Genomic DNA, 17968 nt, shown 5'->3' on the forward strand with positions numbered 1-17968 from the left:
GCATTGCTCTGTGCCTCCCAAATTTTGTAACAATGCTAAGGGCTCCTTATAGCTCCTTATAGCTCTGCATTGACATGATTGGTTGAAGGTGGGAGGTCCTGTATAAACACCAATTCACTTCCTTCACAACAGCTCTGCTCTGCTCAGCAAAGGGAGAAGTATTCATGCCCTGACTTCTGCAGAGGCCATATCGCAGTAAATGCTGTACGGCCACTACAGACAACAGATTGACCATGTACCGCCTTTTAGCCGACAGCAGCGCCGTGTATGGTGGTCCCTATAGCGCACCTGTGAGCCCAGAGCAGACAGCGGTGAACACTGACAGACATACCCGCTCTCTGCAGCACCTGTCCGGGGGAACGGGCCACGGCGAACCGGGAACAAAAGAGCTCTGATAGCAGATAGCTCATCCTGAGACGCTCAGCTCTCTATATGCTCACATACCCGGTTTAAGGGGTGTTATGGATGCCGACGGTAACAACAGTCCAACTGGTTTCTAGTCACCCAACCTGTCTGTCTAACTCTAGAAGGCTATAATCAAGGAAGTACTGCTTGCGTTTAGTCGCCTCCTATATTCACACAGCTTTCTCTCTTATATCGTAACAACGACAATATAATAATATTAATAATAATAATAATAATAATAATAATAATAATAATAAAATCATATGTAATCAGTCTTACCCAGGGATTGTAATCCCTTTTTTTGTGATTCCGTTTTGACAGCGATCCTTTATAGGAGTTAATTATCACCAGAAAAATAAACAAAACTGTTCCTCAAAACTGCTCCAAAAACACTCTCTATATATAAATCCGTCTACAAGTGTTGTAGTTGTAATATTATGCAGTTTCTAAAATCAAATCCTAACAAGAGCCTGCCTGAGCAACACTTCCACAGGGGCAGAGAGATATCCCTACGAAACGATCTCTTCAGTCTTCAAGTCTAAATCCTTTTTCAACCGCGTCGTGTTCTGCTGTTGTATCAGTCCAAGAAGACAGTTAGTGACTATATAATCCACGTGATTTCATCATCTCTCTCTCTCTGGTCTCTGGACAGTTCGGTAAGGACCGGGTCGGCACCGGGGGAGAAGGATCAGCTCGTGCCGCTCTGCTCCGTAGTGTTGCTGCCTCGAGACCGGACTGGAACTGCTGTCTCGCGCTGGTTGGTTGCTGGTGAAGTACGGCTGGAGTCCCACGCGCCGCTGCGCAGTGTACCTGATCCTACTGCCTGACCTGATCCTACTGCCTGACCTGATCCTACTGCCTGACCTGATCCTACTGACTGACCTGATCCTACTGCCTGACCTGATCCTACTGCCTGACCTGATCCTACTGCCTGACCTGATCCTACTGCCTGACCTGATCCTACTGCCTGACCTGATCCTACTGCCTGACCTGATCCTACTGCCTGACCTGATCCTACTGCCTGACCTGATCCTACTGCCTGACCTGATCCTACTGCCTGACCTGATCCTACTGCCTGACCTGATCCTACTGCCTGACCTGATCCTACTGCCTGACCTGATCCTACTGACTGACCTGATCCTACTGACTGACCTGATCCTACTGCCTGACCTGATCCTACTGCCTGACCTGATCCTACTGCCTGACCTGATCCTACTGCCTGACCTGATCCTACTGCCTGACCTGATCCTACTGACTGACCTGATCCTACTGACTGACGCGTCAGATAAAAGCAGCTCCGCTTCGAGATCCTCCGTCTCTCTCTCGGTGGCGATGTGGAAGCGCGAGCTGCAGTCAGTTGGAAAAAATATAAAATATCATATTTCAAGCTTCGGGTGTATCCTGCCAGTCCGCTCGAGGCTTTCAGCAGATCCGTAGGTGGGGAGGACGAGAGGCGTAGGAAGGCGCCTCCCATCTCTTCTACAATACAATCAATTGGTCGTTATTGGTCTGTCCACGCTGATTATCTAACCTCACACTAGGTGCTCTTATAGCACAGGAGGCTGCTGAGGGGAGGATGGCTGATAATAATGTCCAGAACCGCGTAATGGCATCAAACACCTGGAAACCATGGAAACCATGTGTTTGATGTATTCGATACCATTCCACCCATTCCGCTCCAGCCATTCCGCTCCACCCATTCCGCTCCAGCCATTCCGCTCCAGCCATTCCGCTCCACCCATTCCGCTCCACCCATTCCGCTCCACCCATTCCGCTCCAGCCATTCCGCTCCACCCATTCCGCTCCACCCATTCCGCTCCACCCATTCCGCTCCACCCATTCTGCTCCACCCATTCCGCTCCACCCATTCCGCTCCACCCATTCTGCTCCACCCATTCCGCTCCACCCATTCCGCTCCACCCATTCTGCTCCACTCATTCCCACGAGCCCGTTCCGATACCATTCCACCCATTCCGCTCCACCCATTCCATTCCACCCATTCCGCTCCAGCCATTCCGCTCCACCCATTCCGCTCCAGCCATTCCGCTCCAGCCATTCCGCTCCAGCCATTCCATTCCACCCATTCCGCTCCAGCCATTCCGCTCCACCCATTCCGCTCCAGCCATTCCGCTCCAGCCATTCCGCTCCACCCATTCCGCTCCAGCCATTCCGCTCCAGCCATTCCGCTCCACCCATTCCGCTCCAGCCATTCCGCTCCAGCCATTCCGCTCCAGCCATTCCGCTCCAGCCATTCCGCTCCACCCATTCCGCTCCAGCCATTCCGCTCCAGCCATTCCGCTCCAGCCATTCCGCTCCACCCATTCCGCTCCAGCCATTCCGCTCCACCCATTCCGCTCCACCCATTCCGCTCCAGCCATTCCGCTCCACCCATTCCGCTCCACCCATTCCGCTCCAGCCATTCCACTCCACCCATTCCGCTCCACCCATTCCGCTCCAGCCATTCCGCTCCAGCCATTACCACGAGCCCGTTCCGCTCCACCCATTCCGCTCCAGCCATTCCGCTCCAGCCATTCCGCTCCAGCCATTCCCACGAGCCCGTCCTCCCCAATTAAGGTGGCACCAACCTCCTGTGTCTTATCGACCACAACACTGCAACTAAAAAATATAGAATAATACAGCCTTTAAGATACAAGATCCTCTATCTATTACAAAATAGGTTCAATAATATCCTTGGATTTCAAATCATAGTCAGTGTGATTCAGGGTTCAGCATTTTGTTCACTATTCTGATGTGTTGATATCATTTGTTCTTGAATGGTGAATAGGTATATAAAATATATCTAAATGACTGAAAATACAAGGACGACTGTCAATGCAACCCACGTCTGAACAGCATATACAGGCTGCATCTATAGCCAGACAGTACCGACGGGTGTTTAGAGGCTGTTGACAGGCTAGTAACTGTGCCATATACTGTATGTTGGAGACCAACCATCCCTGTTGGAGACCAACCATCCCTGTTGGAGACCATATAGTACCGTAATCCTGGAGCAGAAGCTTTAAACAACATGGGTTAATGAAGCTATTCACTATAGGTAATCTATACAATGAAGCTATTCACTATAGGTAATCTATACTATGAAGCTATTCACTATTGGTAATCTATACAATAAGCTATTCACTATAGGTGATCTATACAATAAAGCTATTCACTATAGGTGATCTATACAATAAAGCTATTCACTATAGGTGATCTATACAATAAAGCTATTCACTATAGGTGATCGATACAATTAAGCTATTCACTATAGGTAATCTATACAATGAAGCTATTCACTGAGGGTAATCTATACAATAAAGCTATTCACTATAGGTGATCTATACAATGAAGCAATTCACTATAGATAATCGATACAATGAAGCTATTCACTATAGGTAATCTTTACAATTAATCTATTCACTATAGGTAATCTATACAATTAAGCTATTCACTATAGGTAATCTATACAATGAAGCGGATCACTATAGGTGATCGATACAATGAAGCTATTCACAATAGGTAATCTATACAATGAAGCTATTCACTAAGGGTAATCTATACAATGAAGCTATTCACTATATGTAATCTATACAATAAAGCTATTCACTATAGGTGATCTATACAATGAAGCTATTCACTATAGGTGATCGATACAATGAAGCTATTCACTATAGGTAATCTATACAATGAAGCTATTCACTATAGGTGATCTATACAATGAAGCTATTCACTAAGGGTAATCTATACAATGAAGCTATTCACTATAGGTGATCGATACAATGCGGCTATTCACAATAGGTAATCTATACAATGAAGCTATTCACTAAGGGTAATCTATACAATGAAGCTATTCACTATATGTAATCTATACAATAAAGCTATTCACTATAGGTGATCTATACAATGAAGCTATTCACTATAGGTGATCGATACAATGAAGCTATTCACTATAGGTAATCTATACAATGAAGCTATTCACTATAGGTGATCTATAAAATGAAGCTATTCACTATAGGTAATCTATACAATGAAGCTATTCACTATAGGTGATCTATAAAATGAAGCTATTCACTATAGGTAATCTATACAATGAAGCTATTCACTATAGGTAATCTATACAATGAAGCGGATCTCTATAGGTGATCGATACAATGAAGCTATTCACTATAGGTAATCTATACAATGAAGCTATTCACTATAGGTGATCTATACAATGAAGCTATTCACTAAGGGTAATCTATACAATGAAGCTATTATAGGTGATCGATACAATGAAGCTATTCACAATAGGTAATCTATACAATGAAGCTATTCACTAAGGGTAATCTATACAATGAAGCTATTATAGGTGATCGATACAATGAAGCTATTCACAATAGGTAATCTATACAATGAAGCTATTCACTATAGGTGATCTATACAATGAAGCTATTCACTGTAGGTAATCTATACAATGAAGCTATTCACTATAGGTGATCGATACAATGAAAATATTCACTATAGGTGATCGATACAATGAAGATATTCACTATAGGTAATCTATACAATGAAGCTATTCACTATAGGTGATCGATACAATGAAGCTATTCACTATAGGTAATCTATACAATGAAGCTATTCACTATAGGTAATCTATACAATGAAGCTATTCACTATAGGTAATCTATACAATGAAGCTATTCACTATAGCTAATCTATACAATTAATATATTCACTATAGGTAATCTATACAATGAAGCTATTCACTATGGGTAATCTATACAATGAAGCTATTCACTATAGGTAATCTATACAATGAAGCTATTCACTATAGGTGATCTATACAATGAAGCTATTCACTAGAGTTAATCGATACAATGAAGCTATTCACTATAAGTAATCTATACAATGAAGCTATTCACTATAGGTGATCTATACAATGAAGCTATTCACTATAGGTGATCGATAAGATGAAGCTATTCACTATAGGTAATCTATACAATGAAGCTATTCACTATAGGTAATCTATACAATGAAGCTATTCATTATGGGTGATCTATACAATGAAGCTATTCACTAAAGTTAATCGATACAATGAAGCTATTCACTATAGGTAATCTATACAATGAATCTATTCATTATAGGTAATCTATACAATGAATCTATTCACTATAGGTGATCTATACAATGAAGCTATTCACTATAGGTAATCTATACAATGAAACTATTCACTATAGGTTATCTATACAAGTAAACTATTCACTATAGGTGATCTATACAATGAAGCTATTCACTATAGGTAATCTATACAATGAATCTCTTCACTATATGTAATCTATACAATGAAGCTATTCACTATAGGTGATCTATACAATGAAACTATTCACTATAGGGGATCTATACAATGAAGCTATTCACTATAGGTAATCTATACAATGAAGCTGATCACTAGAGGTGATCGATACAATGAAGCTATTCACTATAGGTGATCGATAAGATGAAGCTATTCACTATAGGTAATCTATACAATGAAGCTATTCATTATAGGTAATCTATACAATGAAGCTATTCACTATAAGTAATCTATACAATGAAGCTATTCACTATAGGTGATCTATACAATGAAGCTATACACTATAGGTAATCTATACAATGAAACTATTCACTATAGGTAATCTATACAATGAAACTATTCACTATGGGTGATCTATACAATGAAGATATTCACTATAGGTAATCTATACAATGAAACTATTCACTATAGGTAATCTATACAATGAAGCTATTCACTATAGGTGATCTATACAATGAAACTATTCACTATAGGTGATCTATACAATGAAGCTATTCACTAAGGATAATCTATACTATGAAGCTATTCACTATATGTAATCTATACAATAACATATTCACTATAGGTGATCTATACAATGAAGCTATTCACTATAAGTGATCGATACTATGAAGCTATTCACTATATGTAATCTATACAAGAAAGCTATTCACTATAGGTGATCGATACAATGAAGCTATTCACTATAGGTAATCTATACAATGAAGCTATTCACTGAGGGTAATCTATACAATAAAGCTATTCACTATAGGTGATCTGTACAATGAAGCTATTCACTGAGGGTAATCTATACAATAAAGCTATTCACTATAGGTGATCTATACAATGAAGCTATTCACTATAGGTAATCGATACAATGAAGCTATTCACTATAGGTAATCTTTACAATGAATCTATTCACTATAGGTAATCTATACAATTAAGCTATTCACTATAGGTAATCTATACAATGAAGCGGATCACTATAGGTGATCGATACAATGAAGCTATTCACTATAGGTAATCTATACAATGAAGCTATTCATTATAGGTAATCTATACAATGAAGCTATTCACTATAAGTAATCTATACAATGAAGCTATTCACTATAGGTGATCTATACAATGAAGCTATACACTATAGGTAATCTATACAATGAAACTATTCACTATAGGTAATCTATACAATGAAACTATTCACTATGGGTGATCTATACAATGAAGATATTCACTATAGGTAATCTATACAATGAAACTATTCACTATAGGTAATCTATACAATGAAGCTATTCACTATAGGTGATCTATACAATGAAACTATTCACTATAGGTGATCTATACAATGAAGCTATTCACTAAGGATAATCTATACTATGAAGCTATTCACTATATGTAATCTATACAATAACATATTCACTATAGGTGATCTATACAATGAAGCTATTCACTATATGTAATCTATACAAGAAAGCTATTCACTATAGGTGATCGATACAATGAAGCTATTCACTATAGGTAATCTATACAATGAAGCTATTCACTGAGGGTAATCTATACAATAAAGCTATTCACTATAGGTGATCTGTACAATGAAGCTATTCACTGAGGGTAATCTATACAATAAAGCTATTCACTATAGGTGATCTATACAATGAAGCTATTCACTATAGGTAATCGATACAATGAAGCTATTCACTATAGGTAATCTTTACAATGAATCTATTCACTATAGGTAATCTATACAATTAAGCTATTCACTATAGGTAATCTATACAATGAAGCGGATCACTATAGGTGATCGATACAATGAAGCTATTCACTATAGGTAATCTATACAATGAAGCTATTCACTATAGGGGATCTATACAATGAAGCTATTCACTAAGGGTAATCTATACAATGAAGCTATTCACTATAGGTGATCGATACAATGAAGCTATTCACAATAGGTAATCTATACAATGAAGCTATTCACTAAGGGTAATCTATACAATGAAGCTATTCACTATATGTAATCTATACAATAAAGCTATTCACTATAGGTGATCTATACAATGAAGCTATTCACTATAGGTGATCGATACAATGAAGCTATTCACTATAGGTAATCTATACAATGAAGCTATTCACTATAGGTGATCTATACAATGAAGCTATTCACTATAGGTAATCTATACAATGAAGCTATTCACTATAGGTGATCTATAAAATGAAGCTATTCACTATAGGTAATCTATACAATGAAGCTATTCACTATAGGTAATCTATACAATGAAGCGGATCACTATAGGTGATCGATACAATGAAGCTATTCACTAAAGGTAATCTATACAATGAAGCTATTCACTATAGGTGATATATACAATGAAGCTATTCACTAAGGGTAATCCATACAATGAAGCTATTATAGGTGATCGATACAATGAAGCTATTCACAATAGGTAATCTATACAATGAAGCTATTCACTAAGGGTAATCTATACAATGAAGCTATTATAGGTGATCGATACAATGAAGCTATTCACAATAGGTAATCTATACAATGAAGCTATTCACTATAGGTGATCTATACAATGAAGCTATTCACTATAGGTAATCTATACAATGAAGCTATTCACTATAGGTGATCGATACAATGAAAATATTCACTATAGGTGATCGATACAATGAAGATATTCACTATAGGTAATCTATACAATGAAGCTATTCACTATAGGTAATCTATACAATGAAGCTATTCACTATAGGTAATCTATACAATGAAGCTATTCACTATAGCTAATCTATACAATTAATATATTCACTATAGGTAATCTATACAATGAAGCTATTCACTATGGGTAATCTATACAATGAAGCTATTCACTATAGGTAATCTATACAATGAAGCTATTCACTATAGGTGATCTATACAATGAAGCTATTCACTAAAGTTAATCGATACAATGAAGCTATTCACTATAAGTAATCTATACAATGAAGCTATTCACTATAGGTGATCTATACAATGAAGCTATTCACTATAGGTGATTGATAAGATGAAGCTATTCACTATAGGTAATCTATACAATGAAGCTATTCACTATAGGTAATCTATACAATGAAGCTATTCATTATGGGTGATCTATAAAATGAAGATATTCACTAAAGTTAATCGATACAATGAAGCTATTCACTATAGGTAATCTATACAATGAATCTATTCATTATAGGTAATCTATACAATGAATCTATTCACTATAGGTGATCTATACAATGAAGCTATTCACTATAGGTAATCTATACAATGAAACTATTCACTATAGGTTATCTATACAAGTAAACTATTCACTATAGGTGATCTATACAATGAAGCTATTCACTATAGGTAATCTATACAATGAATCTCTTCACTATATGTAATCTATACAATGAAGCTATTCACTATAGGTGATCTATACAATGAAACTATTCACTATAGGTGATCTATACAATGAAGCTATTCACTATAGGTAATCTATACAATGAAGCTGATCACTAGAGGTGATCGATACAATGAAGCTATTCACTATAGGTGATCGATAAGATGAAGCTATTCACTATAGGTAATCTATACAATGAAGCTATTCATTATAGGTAATCTATACAATGAAGCTATTCACTATAAGTAATCTATACAATGAAGCTATTCACTATAGGTGATCTATACAATGAAGCTATACACTATAGGTAATCTATACAATGAAACTATTCACTATAGGTAATCTATACAATGAAACTATTCACTATGGGTGATCTATACAATGAATATATTCACTATAGGTAATCTATACAATGAAACTATTCACTATAGGTAATCTATACAATGAAGCTATTCACTATAGGTGATCTATACAATGAAACTATTCACTATAGGTGATCTATACAATGAAGCTATTTACTATAGGTAATCTATACAATGAAACTATTCACTATAGGTCATCTATACAATGAAGCTATTCACTATAGGTAATCTATACAATGAAGCTATTCACTATGGGTAATCTATACAATGAAGCTATTCACTATAGGTAATCTATACAATGAAGCTATTCACTATAGGTGATCTATACAATGAAGCTATTCACTAAAGTTAATCGATACAATGAAGCTATTCACTATAAGTAATCTATACAATGAAGCTATTCACTATAGGTGATCTATACAATGAAGCTATTCACTATAGGTGATCGATAAGATGAAGCTATTCACTATAGGTAATCTATACAATGAAGCTATTCACTATAGGTAATCTATACAATGAAGCTATTCATTATGGGTGATCTATACAATGAAGCTATTCACTAAAGTTAATCGATACAATGAAGCTATTCACTATAGGTAATCTATACAATGAATCTATTCATTATAGGTAATCTATACAATGAATCTATTCACTATAGGTGATCTATACAATGAAGCTATTCACTATAGGTAATCTATACAATGAAACTATTCACTATAGGTTATCTATACAAGTAAACTATTCACTATAGGTGATCTATACAATGAAGCTATTCACTATAGGTAATCTATACAATGAATCTCTTCACTATATGTAATCTATACAATGAAGCTATTCACTATAGGTGATCTATACAATGAAACTATTCACTATAGGTTATCTATACAATGAAGCTATTCACTATAGGTAATCTATACAATGAAGCTGATCACTAGAGGTGATCGATACAATGAAGCTATTCACTATAGGTGATCGATAAGATGAAGCTATTCACTATAGGTAATCTATACAATGAAGCTATTCATTATAGGTAATCTATACAATGAAGCTATTCACTATAAGTAATCTATACAATGAAGCTATTCACTATAGGTGATCTATACAATGAAGCTATACACTATAGGTAATCTATACAATGAAACTATTCACTATAGGTAATCTATACAATGAAACTATTCACTATGGGTGATCTATACAATGAAGATATTCACTATAGGTAATCTATACAATGAAACTATTCACTATAGGTAATCTATACAATGAAGCTGTTCACTATAGGTGATCTATACAATGAAACTATTCACTATAGGTGATCTATACAATGAAGCTATTCACTAAGGATAATCTATACTATGAAGCTATTCACTATATGTAATCTATACAATAACATATTCACTATAGGTGATCTATACAATGAAGCTATTCACTATAAGTGATCGATACTATGAAGCTATTCACTATATGTAATCTATACAATAAAGCTATTCACTATAGGTGATCGATACAATGAAGCTATTCACTATAGGTAATCTATACAATGAAGCTATTCACTGAGGGTAATCTATACAATAAAGCTATTCACTATAGGTGATCTATACAATGAAGCTATTCACTGAGGGTAATCTATACAATAAAGCTATTCACTATAGGTGATCTATACAATGAAGCTATTCACTATAGGTAATCGATACAATGAAGCTATTCACTATAGGTAATCTTTACAATGAATCTATTCACTATAGGTAATCTATACAATTAAGCTATTCACTATAGGTAATCTATACAATGAAGCGGATCACTATAGGTGATCGATACAATGAAGCTATTCATTATAGGTAATCTATACAATGAAGCTATTCACTATAGGTGATCGATACAATGAAGCTATTCACAATAGGTAATCTATACAATGAAGCTATTCACTAAGGGTAATCTATACAATGAAGCTATTCACTATATGTAATCTATACAATAAAGCTATTCACTATAGGTGATCTATACAATGAAGCTATTCACTATAGGTGATCGATACAATGAAGCTATTCACTATAGGTAATCTATACAATGAAGCTATTCACTATAGGTGATCTATACAATGAAGCTATTCACTATAGGTAATCTATACAATGAAGCTATTCACTAAGGGTAATCTATACAATGAAGCTATTCACTATAGGTGATCGATACAATGAAGCTATTCACAATAGGTAATCTATACAATGAAGCTATTCACTAAGGGTAATCTATACAATGAAGCTATTCACTATATGTAATCTATACAATAAAGCTATTCACTATAGGTGATCTATACAATGAAGCTATTCACTATAGGTGATCGATACAATGAAGCTATTCACTATAGGTAATCTATACAATGAAGCTATTCACTATAGGTGATCTATACAATGAAGCTATTCACTATAGGTAATCTATACAATGAAGCTATTCACTATAGGTGATCTATAAAATGAAGCTATTCACTATAGGTAATCTATACAATGAAGCTATTTACTATAGGTAATCTATACAATGAAGCGGATCACTATAGGTGATCGATACAATGAAGCTATTCACTATAGGTAATCTATACAATGAAGCTATTCACTATAGGTGATCTATACAATGAAGCTATTCACTAAGGGTAATCTATACAATGAAGCTATTATAGGTGATCGATACAATGAAGCTATTCACAATAGGTAATCTATACAATGAAGCTATTCACTAAGGGTAATCTATACAATGAAGCTATTATAGGTGATCGATACAATGAAGCTATTCACAATAGGTAATCTATACAATGAAGCTATGCACTATAGGTGATCTATACAATGAAGCTATTCACTATAGGTAATCTATACAATGAAGCTATTCACTATAGGTGATCGATACAATGAAAATATTCACTATAGGTGATCGATACAATGAAGATATTCACTATAGGTAATCTATACAATGAAGCTATTCACTATAGGTGATCGATACAATGAAGCTATTCACTATAGGTAATCTATACAATGAAGCTATTCACTATAGGTAATCTATACAATGAAGCTATTCACTATAGGTAATCTATACAATGAAGCTATTCACTATAGCTAATCTATACAATTAATATATTCACTATAGGTAATCTATACAATGAAGCTATTCACTATGGGTAATCTATACAATGAAGCTATTCACTATAGGTAATCTATACAATGAAGCTATTCACTATAGGTGATCTATACAATGAAGCTATTCACTAAAGTTAATCGATACAATGAAGCTATTCACTATAAGTAATCTATACAATGAAGCTATTCACTATAGGTGATCTATACAATGAAGCTATTCACTATAGGTGATTGATAAGATGAAGCTATTCACTATAGGTAATCTATACAATGAAGCTATTCACTATAGGTAATCTATACAATGAAGCTATTCATTATGGGTGATCTATACAATGAAGCTATTCACTAAAGTTAATCGATACAATGAAGCTATTCACTATAGGTAATCTATACAATGAATCTATTCATTATAGGTAATCTATACAATGAATCTATTCACTATAGGTGATCTATACAATGAAGCTATTCACTATAGGTAATCTATACAATGAAACTATTCACTATAGGTTATCTATACAAGTAAACTATTCACTATAGGTGATCTATACAATGAAGCTATTCACTATAGGTAATCTATACAATGAATCTCTTCACTATATGTAATCTATACAATGAAGCTATTCACTATAGGTGATCTATACAATGAAACTATTCACTATAGGTGATCTATACAATGAAGCTATTCACTATAGGTAATCTATACAATGAAGCTGATCACTAGAGGTGATCGATACAATGAAGCTATTCACTATAGGTGATCGATAAGATGAAGCTATTCACTATAGGTAATCTATACAATGAAGCTATTCATTATAGGTAATCTATACAATGAAGCTATTCACTATAAGTAATCTATACAATGAAGCTATTCACTATAGGTGATCTATACAATGAAGCTATACACTATAGGTAATCTATACAATGAAAATATTCACTATAGGTAATCTATACAATGAAACTATTCACTATGGGTGATCTATACAATGAAGATATTCACTATAGGTAATCTATACAATGAAACTATTCACTATAGGTAATCTATACAATGAAGCTATTCACTATAGGTGATCTATACAATGAAACTATTCACTATAGGTGATCTATACAATGAAGCTATTTACTATAGGTAATCTATACAATGAAACTATTCACTATAGGTAATCTATACAATGAAGCTATTCACTATAGGTGATCTATACAATGAAACTATTCACAATAGGTAATCTATACAATGAAGCTATTCACTATAGGTGATCTATACAATGAAGCTATTCACTATAGGTGATCTATACAATGAAGCTATTCACTATAGGTGATTGATAAGATGAAGCTATTCACTATAGGTAATCTATACAATGAAGCTATTCACTATAGGTAATCTATACAATGAAGCTATTCATTATGGGTGATCTATACAATGAAGCTATTCACTAAAGTTAATCGATACAATGAAGCTATTCACTATAGGTAATCTATACAATGAATCTATTCATTATAGGTAATCTATACAATGAATCTATTCACTATAGGTGATCTATACAATGAAGCTATTCACTATAGGTAATCTATACAATGAAACTATTCACTATAGGTTATCTATACAAGTAAACTATTCACTATAGGTGATCTATACAATGAAGCTATTCACTATAGGTAATCTATACAATGAATCTCTTCACTATATGTAATCTATACAATGAAGCTATTCACTATAGGTGATCTATACAATGAAACTATTCACTATAGGTGATCTATACAATGAAGCTATTCACTATAGGTAATCTATACAATGAAGCTGATCACTAGAGGTGATCGATACAATGAAGCTATTCACTATAGGTGATCGATAAGATGAAGCTATTCACTATAGGTAATCTATACAATGAAGCTATTCATTATAGGTAATCTATACAATGAAGCTATTCACTATAAGTAATCTATACAATGAAGCTATTCACTATAGGTGATCTATACAATGAAGCTATACACTATAGGTAATCTATACAATGAAACTATTCACTATAGGTAATCTATACAATGAAACTATTCACTATGGGTGATCTATACAATGAAGATATTCACTATAGGTAATCTATACAATGAAACTATTCACTATAGGTAATCTATACAATGAAGCTATTCACTATAGGTGATCTATACAATGAAACTATTCACTATAGGTGATCTATACAATGAAGCTATTTACTATAGGTAATCTATACAATGAAACTATTCACTATAGGTAATCTATACAATGAAGCTATTCACTATAGGTAATCTATACAATGAAGCTATTCACTATGGGTAATCTATACAATGAAGCTATTCACTATAGGTAATCTATACAATGAAGCTATTCACTATAGGTGATCTATACAATGAAGCTATTCACTAAAGTTAATCGATACAATGAAGCTATTCACTATAAGTAATCTATACAATGAAGCTATTCACTATAGGTGATCTATACAATGAAGCTATTCACTATAGGTGATCGATAAGATGAAGCTATTCACTATAGGTAATCTATACAATGAAGCTATTCACTATAGGTAATCTATACAATGAAGCTATTCATTATGGGTGATCTATACAATGAAGCTATTCACTAAAGTTAATCGATACAATGAAGCTATTCACTATAGGTAATCTATACAATGAATCTATTCATTATAGGTAATCTATACAATGAATCTATTCACTATAGGTGATCTATACAATGAAGCTATTCACTATAGGTAATCTATACAATGAAACTATTCACTATAGGTTATCTATACAAGTAAACTATTCACTATAGGTGATCTATACAATGAAGCTATTCACTATAGGTAATCTATACAATGAATCTCTTCACTATATGTAATCTATACAATGAAGCTATTCACTATAGGTGATCTATACAATGAAACTATTCACTATAGGTGATCTATACAATGAAGCTATTCACTATAGGTAATCTATACAATGAAGCTGATCACTAGAGGTGATCGATACAATGAAGCTATTCACTATAGGTGATCGATAAGATGAAGCTATTCACTATAGGTAATCTATACAATGAAGCTATTCATTATAGGTAATCTATACAATGAAGCTATTCACTATAAGTAATCTATACAATGAAGCTATTCACTATAGGTGATCTATACAATGAAGCTATACACTATAGGTAATCTATACAATGAAACTATTCACTATAGGTAATCTATACAATGAAACTATTCACTATGGGTGATCTATACAATGAAGATATTCACTATAGGTAATCTATACAATGAAACTATTCACTATAGGTAATCTATACAATGAAGCTGTTCACTATAGGTGATCTATACAATGAAACTATTCACTATAGGTGATCTATACAATGAAGCTATTCACTAAGGATAATCTATACTATGAAGCTATTCACTATATGTAATCTATACAATAACATATTCACTATAGGTGATCTATACAATGAAGCTATTCACTATAAGTGATCAATACTATGAAGCTATTCACTATATGTAATCTATACAATAAAGCTATTCACTATAGGTGATCGATACAATGAAGCTATTCACTATAGGTAATCTATACAATGAAGCTATTCACTGAGGGTAATCTATACAATAAAGCTATTCACTATAGGTGATCTATACAATGAAGCTATTCACTGAGGGTAATCTATACAATAAAGCTATTCACTATAGGTGATCTATACAATGAAGCTATTCACTATAGGTAATCGATACAATGAAGCTATTCACTATAGGTAATCTTTACAATGAATCTATTCACTATAGGTAATCTATACAATTAAGCTATTCACTATAGGTAATCTATACAATGAAGCGGATCACTATAGGTGATCGATACAATGAAGCTATTCATTATAGGTAATCTATACAATGAAGCTATTCACTATAGGTGATCGATACAATGAAGCTATTCACAATAGGTAATCTATACAATGAAGCTATTCACTAAGGGTAATCTATACAATGAAGCTATTCACTATATGTAATCTATACAATAAAGCTATTCACTATAGGTGATCTATACAATGAAGCTATTCACTATAGGTGATCGATACAATGAAGCTATTCACTATAGGTAATCTATACAATGAAGCTATTCACTATAGGTGATCTATACAATGAAGCTATTCACTATAGGTAATCTATACAATGAAGCTATTCACTAAGGGTAATCTATACAATGAAGCTATTCACTATAGGTGATCGATACAATGAAGCTATTCACAATAGGTAATCTATACAATGAAGCTATTCACTAAGGGTAATCTATACAATGAAGCTATTCACTATATGTAATCTATACAATAAAGCTATTCACTATAGGTGATCTATACAATGAAGCTATTCACTATAGGTGATCGATACAATGAAGCTATTCACTATAGGTAATCTATACAATGAAGCTATTCACTATAGGTGATCTATACAATGAAGCTATTCACTATAGGTAATCTATACAATGAAGCTATTCACTATAGGTGATCTATAAAATGAAGCTATTCACTATAGGTAATCTATACAATGAAGCTATTTACTATAGGTAATCTATACAATGAAGCGGATCACTATAGGTGATCGATACAATGAAGCTATTCACTATAGGTAATCTATACAATGAAGCTATTCACTATAGGTGATCTATACAATGAAGCTATTCACTAAGGGTAATCTATACAATGAAGCTATTATAGGTGATCGATACAATGAAGCTATTCACAATAGGTAATCTATACAATTAAGCTATTCACTAAGGGTAATCTATACAATGAAGCTATTATAGGTGATCGATACAATGAAGCTATTCACAATAGGTAATCTATACAATGAAGCTATGCACTATAGGTGATCTATACAATGAAGCTATTCACTATAGGTAATCTATACAATGAAGCTATTCACTATAGGTGATCGATACAATGAAAATATTCACTATAGGTGATCGATACAATGAAGATATTCACTATAGGTAATCTATACAATGAAGCTATTCACTATAGGTGATCGATACAATGAAGCTATTCACTATAGGTAATCTATACAATGAAGCTATTCACTATAGGTAATCTATACAATGAAGCTATTCACTATAGGTAATCTATACAATGAAGCTATTCACTATAGCTAATCTATACAATTAATATATTCACTATAGGTAATCTATACAATGAAGCTATTCACTATGGGTAATCTATACAATGAAGCTATTCACTATAGGTAATCTATACAATGAAGCTATTCACTATAGGTGATCTATACAATGAAGCTATTCACTAAAGTTAATCGATACAATGAAGCTATTCACTATAAGTAATCTATACAATGAAGCTATTCACTATAGGTGATC

The 17968-nt window shown here is 34.0% G+C and overlaps 1 protein-coding gene across 1 annotated transcript in view; it reads left to right on the plus strand.

The window, feature by feature from the left end:
• Positions 1 to 233: 233 nt before the first annotated feature.
• The window catches only part of LOC311121749 (fibroblast growth factor receptor 3-like), a gene marked incomplete at its 5' end in the record, with an annotated part of 221422 nt that continues 203687 nt past the window's right edge, over positions 234 to 17968 (plus strand). The window contains 2 exons of the mRNA XM_084196201.1: positions 234 to 290; positions 1120 to 1757. Coding sequence (XP_084052327.1) covers positions 234 to 290; positions 1120 to 1757 — 695 coding nt within the window. The remainder of the gene's footprint in view (positions 291 to 1119; positions 1758 to 17968) is intronic.

The sequence above is a fragment of the Coregonus lavaretus genome (assembly GCF_964263955.1).
Source record: "Coregonus lavaretus genome assembly, contig: HAP1_SCAFFOLD_308, whole genome shotgun sequence".
Taxonomy (NCBI): Eukaryota; Metazoa; Chordata; class Actinopteri; order Salmoniformes; family Salmonidae; genus Coregonus; species Coregonus lavaretus.